The following is a 13,118-nucleotide window of genomic DNA, read 5'->3' on the forward strand; positions in this document are numbered from 1 at the left end:
CATAATCTCAAATGTTTTTAAAGAGATGTTTTCCCACTTTGGATTATGTGGGTCAAGATGGGGTCTGCTGTAGTCCAGGCTGGCCTCAAATTTGCTATGTAGAGCAGACTGACCTTGAACCCTGGATCCTCTTATTTTAGGTATGTACCACTAAAAGAATAACATTGACTCAGTTAAAATACTTGACAGTTGCAACATTTCTCCCCCTATTTTACTTTTCTTTTTGACTTTGATAAACACTATTCTCTGACCCCTCAAGGGCTCAGAGATATTTACTAGTAAGATCCGTGAGGCATAGCCGACACCCCCATTCATGCATGCTATGATGACCTTTCCTCTCCATATTCCACTCCCCCACTCCCACTTATGCATCCGCTGGCTCACACTTGTACACTGAGCTTTCAGAGTCTCGTAATTTCATATGCATTAGAATCATGCTTCTAATGGGACAGCTGTTCACTGGACTTCAGAGGCCCTCTCATGTGCCTTACTTTATTACTTGACATAGGCAGAAAGACGTCTGGCTTCCAGAGGGCAAGGGTCTCCAGCTGCCTTTCCACCATGTTATTCCACACTCTTGGGCTTTCCTGCAGAGGAAAAGACAGAATAGTCTTTTCCAACAAAGCAATGCTGGGGGCCAAGTATCAAAGAAATAGGAAGCCTTAGCCGACAGTGCAGTGCTGGGTCATTAGGACATCCATAATGCCTTCAACAGTGTTGGTTGTCCATCAGTTGATCTCTTTCTCAATGTCTTGCTCTCTGCTGATGTAACTAGATTCAGAACATTGCATATAGCAAAAGATGAAAGCTGTATGTGGCAGGTACAGTTACTACTAAGTAAGTTAATACTTAGAATAAGTATTAAAAATAATACTCTAAAAGCAGAATAGAAATGTAAGAACATAAACTAGAGACAGAGGATATTGGCCAGTGGTAGATCTCTTGCCTAACATTTCCAAGGCCCCATGTTCAGTGCCCAGCATTGCAGAAATGACCAACAAGCCTTCACCCAGTTAAGAAGTCTAGTCCTTCAGTGTCTTGATCAACACTTGGTTGAAAAGCAGAGCATCAACCTTGTGATATTTCAGTGTGGAATTCAGAATACAGGTCTAAGTGTCTTTAGCACTGAACTTAATATGAAATATTAAGGGAAAAGTTGGAAGGTGAGTTACAGCCCAGGTGACTCTTAAGACGAGGTAAGAATTATAAAAAGGTATCATTTTCATGTTAATATTTTGAGTTGTTGATTTTATTTTTAAAAAATCCCTCATTTCAGAAATCCATCTTACTGACAATTATTTATCAATGTGTATATTATATTTGGGGGTGGCCACATTGTTTTCTGTATTCTGTACTCATTTGTGGCGATCTCCATATCCATCATGGTTATACACAGTTTTCAGTTTCTGTAAACTTTTTATTTTATCCTAACCAGTGATTTTTTTAAAAAGGAAAATACGGTAAAAGTGTGGATGGAAGTTTCTGTTCTTTCCAGTTCCACAGCTGTTTAGTCCCAAATAAACACACAGAGGCTTATATTAATCATAAACTGTTTGGCTGATAGCTCAGGCTTCTTATTGGCTAGCTGTCTCTTAATTATTGACCCATTCCTATTAGTCTATCTATCTCTACATGGCCTTGGCTTACTAGAGAATGCTCGGGTGTCCTACCTTTCTGGTAGCTACATGGAGTCTCCTTTGCTCTTACCACCTTTCTCTATCTCTATTTAGATTTCCCACCTGACTAAATCCTGCCTGTCCATTGTCTGAAACAGCTTTATTCATAAACAGACAAGAGAAACATAGTCACAGCATACAGAAGGACATCCTTCATCATAAAAGTTTCTCACCAAATAGAGAACTATGTACTAGCTGGATAATTAATTTAAAATTTGCTAATAATAGGAAATCTTTAGAAAAGCGTGTGTGGGAAGCATTCAAGTTTAACATACATGTGTATGTCGTCTCTAGGTTTGGGGCCTTTGAAGACAGTTGATATGAGCCATACTTAGACTCCATGGTCTCTGTTTCCCGAAGTTAAAGGGGAAGCTGAGGGAAGCTGAAATTTGAGGCAGTCTGAATATTGGCCTCTAAATGTCTTGTCAGCTTTTGGAAAGTTCACTCCCACTAAAACCAACAGGAATTGTATTGACTCATCTGCATTTATTGAAGCCTTACAAAACACTTATTAGCAACAGAGCTTCTCGTTGTCATGGTTACATCTCATCGGCTAGTTACTAGTTACTTGTCTTCTACTGAGATCAAAGACATGACGAGGAGTATACCTAAGGGAGGAAGGATTTGTTCTTGTTGCTGAGAGGCTCAGTCCATTGTGAGGGGAGAGGCATGGGGTACTAGAACCCCTTCCATATTGGTGGCAATTTGCAGCACACATGTTACATCTTGCTGAAACCAGGAAGCAGACACCACCCCCCCTTCCACCCAGCCACCCCCTTTTCTCCTTGCTAGGTTTTTCTAAAGGCTCCACATCCTTCCCACACACCACCACCTTCTGGGGACCAGGTGTTCAAACACTAATCTCTGGGGAACATTTAACATTCAAATCCTAACAGTTGGTTTATTTATCTGCATTAGCTAATCTTTCTTGAAACAGAGTCATATGTAGCCTCAGATTTGCTGCGTAACCAAAGACAACTGTGCAGGCCTGATCTTCCAGCTTCTTCCCATGTGCTTGAATTAATTTCTAACCAACAGAACAGGTGAAGGAATCAACACAGCCTGTAGGAACCCAGCCTCGAGGCATCCCAAAGAAGACCTGTAACTTAGCATGTACAAATGATATACAACTGGCTGACTCTCATGTGGTTTTGTTTTACAGCGAGAACCAAAGTGCCAGGATGCTCATGGAGTTATTTTGAGGAGTGTCATGAAGAGATCTTTCTTTGTACTATATAGTGAACTTTTCAAAAACTAGAAGCCCAAATAAATGAAGAAAAGGGAGCAAAGCTAAAGATAATAGAGAGAGAAGTATAAATGTGTGACATTATGGACAAAGACCAGACAGGGATATGATGAAAATAGAAACACAGGTTGAAAAGAAAGGCAATTGATAGCGGAACACTTAAGTGAAAACACTGATATGAATTAAACCAGATTTGAGTATACAGAGACTTATGTCCGTGCCCTGAGCTTGTGGTTCAGTAGGGAATGCAGCCAGCTATTCATTGTTCAGAGATACTGAGCTAGCTAGTGGGAAACACATCAAAGTTCACATAGCTCTTTGTTTTAGAAGGCATGCCAATTATGTATGTTTACCATGATCAGTGGCTTTTTAGATAAATTACTACTTGCTTGAGCAATTCCTTTGGTCTCAGGACAGCGTGTACAACCTGTTATAGGCTTCGTGGCCCTTTAAGGGATCACTTATTTGATCATTGCCTTCTTGGAAGCTCAAATCTGTCCTTCTGTGAAAACGAGTGGAGTGACTTAGTGAGGAAGGGGGCCATCCTAGGCCTTTTCCATGTTGCTTGTTTCCTAATGGGGATTTTTAGGACTCCTACCCCTAAGTACTCCTTTCTCCGGATCATCCTAGGTCTTAGGGATTTCACTGTCTTTCTAGCTAGTGTCTGGGCCAGGTTGTAGCAGAGACTGAGTGTGGCCTGGTCTGGTCATTTTATACTGTGAAGGTGCTTCATAGCTTGGCCAGGCGACTGTGGGGGGGCATTCATATTGCCCCTTGGCTGTCCCTCCCAGGTTATGTTGGGAAATGTACTTGGTGCTGTAGTTCACAAAGGGTATGCATGTGGAGTCTGCAGTGAGGAAATAACGCTGCTCTTTATTGCAGAACAATCTCACACATCCTCATACACACTTCACATTTATCTGGAGAGTCCATGGGAAGTAATTACTCTCAATTGGAAACTAGAGACTCTAAGAAGCTGTGGTCCTCTTTGCAGATCCCAAGGGTATCATTTAGAAAATTACTGCTTTAGTTAGTCCAGAAAACGTGCCTAACATATGTCTAATGCTAAAAAGGATGTCGCCCGTGATCTGTATGTAATTTTGTTCATTCTTCCCAGTTCTGACTTACGTATCGGATTTTGTTTTGTTTGTGGAAAAACTGAAAGCATCACTAGCTCTTGGGAAATGGCTCGCTCTGGGGACTGCCTGTCCCCTCTGAGGCTTTCTGTATGATCTTTATTAAAAGGGTTTTGTAGAAAGTCAATCTAGCCAAAAGGACTTTGGCCTGGAATGGGCGGTTTCCAAGTCACCAGCACAGCTGTGGGAACTTAGCTTGAGCTGTTATGAACGCCTCATCGCATGGGGCTTGTGCGGTTTGTGCAACCGCTGAGCTTCCTTACCTTGTGTCCTCCTGACTCCATTTCAGGGCGGTCTACTTTGTTCGGCATAAAGAGTCCCGGCAGAGGTTTGCCATGAAGAAGATCAATAAACAGAACCTCATCCTCCGGAACCAGATTCAGCAGGCCTTCGTGGAGCGCGACATCCTCACCTTTGCAGAGAACCCGTTTGTGGTCAGCATGTATTGCTCCTTTGAAACAAGGCGTCACTTGTGCATGGTCATGGAGTATGTAGAAGGCAAGTCGGTCTCGCGCACGCGGCACAGTGCCTAAATACCCGGATATTCTTACAGCTGAGGCCGTGTATGTGCCACATGACAGCTATATCCACCTAGGGGCTGACGAAGCCAGCAATGAGATGGCTGAATTCCCAGTCATTATCTCCCGATAATTGCTTAGAAAAATACCTGCTACTATAACAAAGGGAAAATTAGTGTTATTTGGGAAAAGGTTTGTTTTCTTTTTTTAATAGCTTTTAATCCTAACTGCCTCCCCACAATCGGTCATTAAAGTTGGGATATGGGTGATAGGATTTTTATTCCTTTTATCACACATCATAAAATGTGTTCATTGTAATTAGTCTTCTTAAAAGGTGAATTTAAAATGTATCCTTTTTAGCCTATGGTAGGAAATTAAAAGTCCAGCCAGTCTTCCCAGTCTTCCCAATCTTCACGCCCTGTCTTTCTTATTTTTAAACAGTCTTCTTGACAGCCAAGCAGGTCCCAGACTTCATGTTTCCGCCTTGGTCTCTGAGTGCTAGGACTTGGGGGTGGGGGAGGGCATGCTCCACCTACCATGCCTAGCCTCCGCCTCAACAGTTTGTGGTGTGCATTTTAAATGCTCAAAGTCATCTGATTTCTCTTTCCCTCCCTTCCCCCCTCCATTAAATTTCTGAGACTTTCCATCCAACATCATCGTTGACATAAAGTTAGCAAAACGAATTAGCTCAGCAGACACGCGAACCCCCCCCAGTACTCAGTGTGGTTTAGACTGTTGTCTTTATTTAGAGAGAATGCCCTCACTGTAAATCTCCAAGAAACAGTCGAGATGTTTACTTAAACCTTTCCTACTTTGCAGACAGGTGGATTGACAGCCAAGAAAGGGGGAACTGAGTGGTAGATAGAGCCCCCGTTCGTATTTGTCTGTGTCCCGCCCACTCTTCTTCTACCACAATAGTCGTTTGTTTCTAAACTATTGTGTCATGGTTATTCTTGTTTTCTTTCTTTCTTTTGGGTTTTTTGAGACAGGGTTTCTCTGTGTAGCTTTGTAGACCAGGTTGGCCTCGAACTCACAGAGATCCACCTGCCTCTGCCTCCCGAGTGCTGGAATTAAAGGCGTGCACCACCACTGCCTGGCTGTGTTGTGGTTATTCTTATAGTATCTCTCTACCACATTTGGTATGTATGAGGCTGTGTCCTCATTCCTGTACATAGAGTGAACCTCAGATACTCCTATGAAGCAGTGGTTCTCAACCTTCCTCAGGCTGTGACCCCTTAATACTGTTCTTCATGTTGTGGTGACCCCCCTAACCATAAAATCATTTTATTGCCACTTCATAATTTTGCCACTGTTATGAATCGTAATGTAAATGTATGATTAGCAGGACATCTGATATACAACCTCTGTGAAAGGGTTGTTTGACCCCCGAAGGGGTCAAGACCCACAGGTTGAGAACCTCTCCTATAAAGGATGCTATGTCTAGCCTGATAGTGCATCGAAGTAACCAAGAATACCAAATTAATTTGCCTAAGAGCTCTCAGCTGCTCAGATGCAGTCAGATACCACCTCTGCAATCTAATTCTAGCATCTGTGTCTTATGCTGATACGTTATAAATTAGTACTATCATCCTGAATTATGCTAGAGGTTCCTCAAAACATAGTTCACTTCAGAGCCAAGCTGCTTTCTGCACTCCACAGTCTAATTAGAAACATGATGACTTAGACAAACCTCCACTTAGGAATGCGATTCTCTTCCTTTGAAGTTCCGAGATCTACACTGTAGTCTTTGTTAGTACTGCTTGGTGCTGTTCCTGCTAAGTTTGCTTCCTTTGTGTTACAGGGGGAGACTGTGCGACCTTAATGAAGAACATGGGTCCTCTTCCAGTTGATATGGCCAGGATGTACTTTGCTGAGACAGTCCTGGCCTTGGAGTATCTGCATAATTATGGAATTGTACACAGGGATTTGAAGCCAGACAAGTACGTGCACTGATGAAACAAATATCTTCTTTTACAGAATGTTGAACATTTTCTTCATAAGGCTACTTGCACATTTCAAAAATTCCTAATATAAAAATGAGTTATGTTAGTAGTAACTTAATGGTAATTATAAATTTTTTGAAAGACCTCAGTGCTTACAGTGAGAACTTATGAGAATTAGGGGGAAATGACTCTAAAGCTGGAGCTAGTTTCCTTTTTATCATGTAAATCTTTGCACAGTGATGTTCTATTTTCTGGAGCGTTTGGTATTTGGCATCATGTTTAGATGCCCTTTACCTTTCTCATGGCCATATACATGATATGTTATTCTATTTCACTCATACCTTGGTAGTTTGGAGTTCATTTTGGGCTGCAATTAGAGATACAGGTAGAGTTTTTCCCAGGTGGCTAGCTGTTCGTCTTGACATCATGTATGGCTATTCCATGCTTTCGGCAGTAATGAGAGATGCTTCTCAGTGTGTTCAAAAGTGTGTGACAAACTAGCATATCCTCATCAGAAGGAAGAACAATTTCATACACAGCTATTAGAATCTTAGCATAATTCCTTCAAGTAGCCTTGTTTGCTTGTTTATTTGTGGCTGTCCTGGAACTCACTATATGGACCAGTCTGTCCCCAAACTCACAGAGATCCACCTGCCTCTGCCTCCCAAGGGGTTAGGATTAAAGGTGTGCATCATCACCACCTGGCTTTCCTTCTGGTAGCTCTTTAAAATTTCCTGTTACCTTAATATTTTAGTTGCTATAATGGGTATTTTTTACTTATAATGAAATATGTTAGTACATTAAATATAAGTTCTTTGCATGAGTTATTAAATCCAAGCTTTGAGCTTAATCAGTTGAAATTCATATCAAAGCTGGAAGTTGAAATATGAAAAACTTTGCTTTTCCGTCCAGGTTCTTTTATCCGTGCCTCATTTTAGTCACAAATGGATTGCTTGCCTGAATTTCTGTGTTATAAGATTGTTGGATTATTTCTTCTCTGTTTTCTTATTCTGATAATGGAAAGAGGCAACTGGAGAGGTGGCTTGGTGGTTAAGAGTACTGATATTGCAGAGGACCTGCTTCTGGTTCCCAGCACCCTCATTAGGTGGCTCGGCCCCACCTCTCTCTCTAGCTTTATGGGCTCTCATGCCCTCTTCTGGACTCCATAGGCACCCTCATTCACATGTGCACATACCACCCTGCCATACACACATGCACCTCATTCACATGTTTACATACCACGACCACCCCCATACACACACACCCTCATTTACATGTTTACATACCATGACCACCCCCATACACACATGCACCCTCATTCACATGTGCATATACTACCACCCCCATACACACACATGTGCCCTCATGTATATGTGCACATTCCACCATCACTCCCTACACACACAAGTACCCTCATTTACACGTGCACAAACCGGCACCACCCCCATACACACATACACCCTTATTCACATGTGTACTTACCACCACCACCCCATATACATACATGGACACGTAACTTTAAAAATAAATCTGAGATCAGACACAATCAGGGTGGCATGGCTCATAGACTGAAATCAGTATGAGAACAGAAAGGAATCAGCATTGTATGCTTCAGGGTTAGAGTCTCTAAGTGTTGCAAAAATGATAATATTGTATGTGAGTGCTCCAACAAAGACAGTGGAGCCTTAGCTCCGGCCCTGAGCTCTCAGATGTGTGATTCCCTCTCTTACCAGACTTCATTTTGCAATATGGTTGATGTATTACAGACTGAAGGGGCTTGGGGAGAGGGAGACTTCAAACAGCTGCACCTGCTTTAAAGTGATTGCTGTGCTCTTTGTCCTTCCGTTCCCTAGCCTGTTGGTCACCTCCATGGGCCACATAAAGCTGACCGATTTTGGATTATCTAAGGTGGGACTGATGAGCATGACCACCAATCTCTATGAAGGTCACATTGAGAAGGATGCCCGAGAGTTCCTGGATAAACAGGTAAGCTTGGAGGCTGCTGTGTCTGTGGAGAGATACAAAACTCACTGCAGCCAGTGAATTCAGAACCCACCTGTGTAGGTCATCTTTACATTAGTGCTGGTGTTTGGATGTCTGTATAAGCCTTGCATTTAATAAAGTGCAAACTGCTCCCATTTGTCTCCCTGGGCCTCTTTGAACTGTCCGCTCCCGCTACATTCCTCCCCTAGCATTAAGGTCTATTAGCAAGATGAACGGTCTAATTGCGCACAAGTGAGAGGGTGAGAGAGACAAATGGAAAACTGTTTTTGTAAGGAATTCAGGAGTCTCAATAGAGTACTGGTGAAACTCATGATGCATTGCACAATCTCAGCTGCAAAATCCAAGCTATGGCCCATTTCCTTTTAAGCATGCCTCATTACCATGTGCCCACAATCTGTTCATTGTGAAGTTACTTAAGGTAAACCCATCTCTACTGCCATGCCTTCCTGATAGAACCACAGTTAGAATCCATTTGGTCATATAAACAATTGAACTACCTTTAATAGTAACAGCTTAAGCATGAACTATTATTTTCAATATAAGAAAGTGTTTAGTATTGTATAAAGCTATGCACAGATTAGGTTTGCAATTTGAAACTAAGTGTAATATGTGTAAGCTCCTTGTCATAGTGTCTGTTCTTGAGTTCTGTGTTTCCCTGTGGGTGAGCAGGTGTATTTTAGACATAATAATTGTTTAGTCATTTTGCTCATTTCAGTTCATGTCTAATACTCTAAGTATTCTAATATTGCAATTTCATTTTAGGTCTGTGGTACACCTGAATACATTGCCCCCGAGGTGATTCTGAGACAGGGCTATGGGAAGCCCGTGGACTGGTGGGCCATGGGCATTATCCTCTATGAATTTCTGGTTGGTTGTGTGCCTTTCTTTGGGGACACTCCAGAAGAGCTATTTGGACAAGTCATCAGTGGTAAATATCATCAAGAGTTATCTCTAAGCCACTATTGGGAAACAACTACTTAATGTAAATCTGTTGTATGTCACTAAAATGTTAACCTTTATCAAACATTTGAGCCAACAAATTAGAAGAACTCACTTACTGTAACACACTCTCAAGTTCTCAAGAGAGTGATGTGTGTTGAGATTGATCTGAGGAAGTTTTGTTAACATGGAATTTGGAAATGGGCTAGTGGTGTGTCCAACTTTCAATGGTCTACTGTTTTTTTCCCTAGCAAATTGGTATGGGATTTACAAATGCCTTCATTGTTATCCGGTCTTCATTTTCATAATAGGAAAGTCGCACCAGGGAAGAAAAGGTTAATGTGGGTAACATTTACATAAATGGGAAAAATGGCTAATGGCACAATGAAGAAATTAACAAAAATGTAATAAACCCTAAAACAAATGTCTACCAAATAATAAATAATGGGAATGGGAAGGCAGTAAATTGAATCGCAGATTGTTAATGCTTTCATTGGTAGTTGTGATATGTAATGTTATTTCTATAGCAGCTGTTCATCTTTCATTTAAAATTCAATAACCTTTAGATCTTGACCGGCAGGCTGACCCTAACTATTGTCATGCAGCATGTGGCACACCTAAATGATAATTAAATAGGGCCATTGTTCCCCTCCCTATTGAACCACCCCACCCCCAATGCATAGATGACAAAAACAGCTTCTCCACCTGAAAGGTTGTCAGGCCTCTCCAAAATCTCCATCAACCACTTCTGGTCCAGCCTGGACTGCATTTATGCCAGCCAGCAATGGAAATAGGGGAGAATTTATTTTACTCATGAAGATCCCTTAATCGTACTATTATTTTCTGACATTGGCTTTGCAAGCCAGGCGTATTTGTAAACTTGAACAAAGTAGATTTGTTGAATTGCCTGCAGTGTAAAAGCCCTTTCTACAATATCTGAGCTGTTTATGGATTTATAACTAGGCTGTTTTCTGACAGACCAAGGCCTGAATGGCAAGGGGAATCAACTGTTTAATTAACACAAGCAGCAAATGCTGGCTTTGTTCTTGATGCCTTACGGCTCTGATGCATATTCATGTTTTATTTTCCAAATCAGATTTAAACTGCAGCAGAGGAAGCTAGAGGCAGGCATACACAAAAATAACTCATGTTTTTATTGCATTTCCATACGCACGAGCACGCATACCTATCTCCAGGCAAACTCTTTTAGAGCAAGAATGTAGTCTGATATCTCTGACAGCCTTTAAATACTCCCATTACTATGATTTCCTTGGGTTTTTCCTCTTCTTCAGCCTTAACATTTTGGACTTTACCTTTGTCTCTAGAAATAATTACTTTTTGTAAAAGAACCTTGTACTCCTTGGAGCTAAAAACTGGGTGGCCAGAACCAAATTCTTGGTTTAGGCCAGTGAGAAAAATCTTACTTGGATGGTTCCCTGTGGGTAGGCACTTGACATGGAGCTGTTCGATTTCTGTTTTATTAAATCCTAATAAACAGAAGGAGTGACTTGTTAGGAGACATTTCTATCATTGGGGTGGGGGGGTGAATGATCATTCTGTCAATGAAAAAAGTGATTGGTAGGCTCTATTTGTGAAAACAGTCTAATCTTAACCTTGAAGAAAACCATGCTGCTTATGCCTTGTAAAATAATACTGCCCAAACTTGGCCATGTAGAAGTCAGCTGAAGATCTTAAATTCTAGGTTTTGGTTCAGTGTTCCCGGAATGGAGCCCAGGACTTTGCATTTCTAACAGCCCCTCTTGGGATGTCTGGGCTGGGGGGAACTAGACTGCCCTTTGAGCAAGAAAGCTACAGATAACTTTTTCTTCCTTCCAGATGAAATCAACTGGCCTGAAAAGGATGAGGCCCCTCCTCCAGATGCCCAGGATCTGATTACCTTGCTTCTCAGGCAGAACCCACTGGAGAGGCTGGGAACAGGTTAGAGAGCATGTGTGATGCTTTTGCCAATATACAAGAAATAATGTTCGCTGGAGCAATCAGAGGCTTTTGTGAATGTTTTCTGTGTAGGCAACAGCTGTTAGTTGATGTAGGATATAGCTACAACACATTAGAGCAATATTATTTGGTGGCTGTGTGTGCATGTGTGTGAGATTTAGAACAGCACATACAATAGGATGGGTAGGTGGTTTTGTTTTATGTTTTGCAGAACTGAAACTCTGAATTTGCTTCAGTAAATGCATCACCAGGGCATGTGCCAATCTAGTCCTGAAAAACGTGTGCATCATAAATAATTGGAAACAGATATGTAGCACTCTTTTTGGTTATGTTCTCTAACATACATTCCATGAGGATTTGACCCAGCAGGCTTCTAGCCATAGCCTTTGAAATAGGTTATCAGTTCTCCAACTGATTGCTAGAAATGAGGGCCTGGGGCTGAGCCATGCTGTCCTGTCGTGGTGCTCAGAACCATGACCCAAGAAAGGGAATTAAACCATTGCCTTGGAAGAGAGACACGATAGTCCGTTTGTTTTTGCAGATATTTCCCCCCTGTTTATAGCCAGCAGTTACATGCTTCCTTCCTCCTCCCCGCCCCTATATTCTGGGCAGATACACTTTAGATATATTATGGGATAGCATCAGGTCTGCCTAGGTGAATTTGTCTTAGTGAAACAAAAATGTTAAATGTAAATGCATACACTCTAGATAGTAACTGGTAGTTTTATCAGTGAAAATTGTTGATTTGATGGGATCATTCTGTTCCATTATAATAGAAATATCAGTGAAGACTGAAGCAATAATTTTCTCCCCCATTTTTCCCCATGACAATCATTTTTGATGATTCCAAATATTTTCAGTGTTCTCCACAATGACCCACAGATTTCTATGGATTTGTTCTTGTTCACACGGGGACTGCTGAGGCCAGGCCCAATGCCCAAGCCTATAATCATAGCATTTGGGATGTGGTGCCAAAAGAATCAAGAGAACAAGATCATCCTTGGCTACATAGCACATTCAGAGCCAGCCTGAGCTACATGACTCTGTTTCATTTAAAAAAAAAATCACTCACTACATTGCATTAGAGCTCATAATAATACATTAAATCAGAGACCAGAAAACTACGGTCTGTATGCCAAATCTGTCCAGTTCCCTGTTCATATAAATAAAGTTTTTTTGAAGCAGAAACACAGCAATGCCATTTCATGAGATGTATCATCTGTGACAACTTTCATACTACAACAACAGAGTCCGGTAGTCATGACAAACTGTATAGCCCACGTAGGCTAAATATGGAGGCTTTAGCCATTTCCACAGAGATTTTTGCAGATCCCTTGTTAGCAAATCCAGAAAGGCTTAAATGTGGACTGACCTGGGAAATAGCTATTGAACTGAGGCACCGGCTGGAGTTCCTTCTTCCTTACTGCCCTTTTCAGGGAATGAGTGTGCGTTCCCTTGGAAAGGCATGGAAGATCTAAGTTAAGGGCACACACTGGGGTGAGATGGCTGGCATCCACATTTTGGCTGTGTGGTCAAGGGTAGGTTTCCTTCCCATTCTCCCATAAAGCATCAGTGAGAGGTATGAGGAGGTCACCTGGGAACAATTCTTAGAACCAGGTGTGGCACTTGTGGTCCTGCATTCAGTCCTCTGCCTGTTGAGCCTATACCTTTCTTTTGGGCGGGGCCATGGGGTGTGGTGG

The 13,118-nt window shown here is 41.7% G+C and overlaps 1 protein-coding gene across 16 annotated transcripts in view; it reads left to right on the plus strand.

Annotated features, from left to right (window-relative positions):
* Mast4 (microtubule associated serine/threonine kinase family member 4) overlaps nt 1-13,118 on the plus strand; it is a 575,239-nt gene that overhangs the window by 530,538 nt on the left and 31,583 nt on the right. For all 16 annotated transcript variants that reach the window (XM_040729116.1, XM_040729119.1, XM_040729117.1 and 13 more), the window contains 5 exons: nt 4,348-4,556; nt 6,378-6,516; nt 8,373-8,505; nt 9,286-9,451; nt 11,299-11,400. In XM_040729116.1, the coding sequence (XP_040585050.1) occupies nt 4,348-4,556; nt 6,378-6,516; nt 8,373-8,505; nt 9,286-9,451; nt 11,299-11,400 (749 nt within the window). The remainder of the gene's footprint in view (nt 1-4,347; nt 4,557-6,377; nt 6,517-8,372; nt 8,506-9,285; nt 9,452-11,298; nt 11,401-13,118) is intronic.

This window comes from Mesocricetus auratus, unplaced genomic scaffold (genome assembly GCF_017639785.1).
Source record: "Mesocricetus auratus isolate SY011 unplaced genomic scaffold, BCM_Maur_2.0 Super-Scaffold_100020, whole genome shotgun sequence".
Lineage (NCBI taxonomy): Eukaryota > Metazoa > Chordata > Mammalia > Rodentia > Cricetidae > Mesocricetus > Mesocricetus auratus.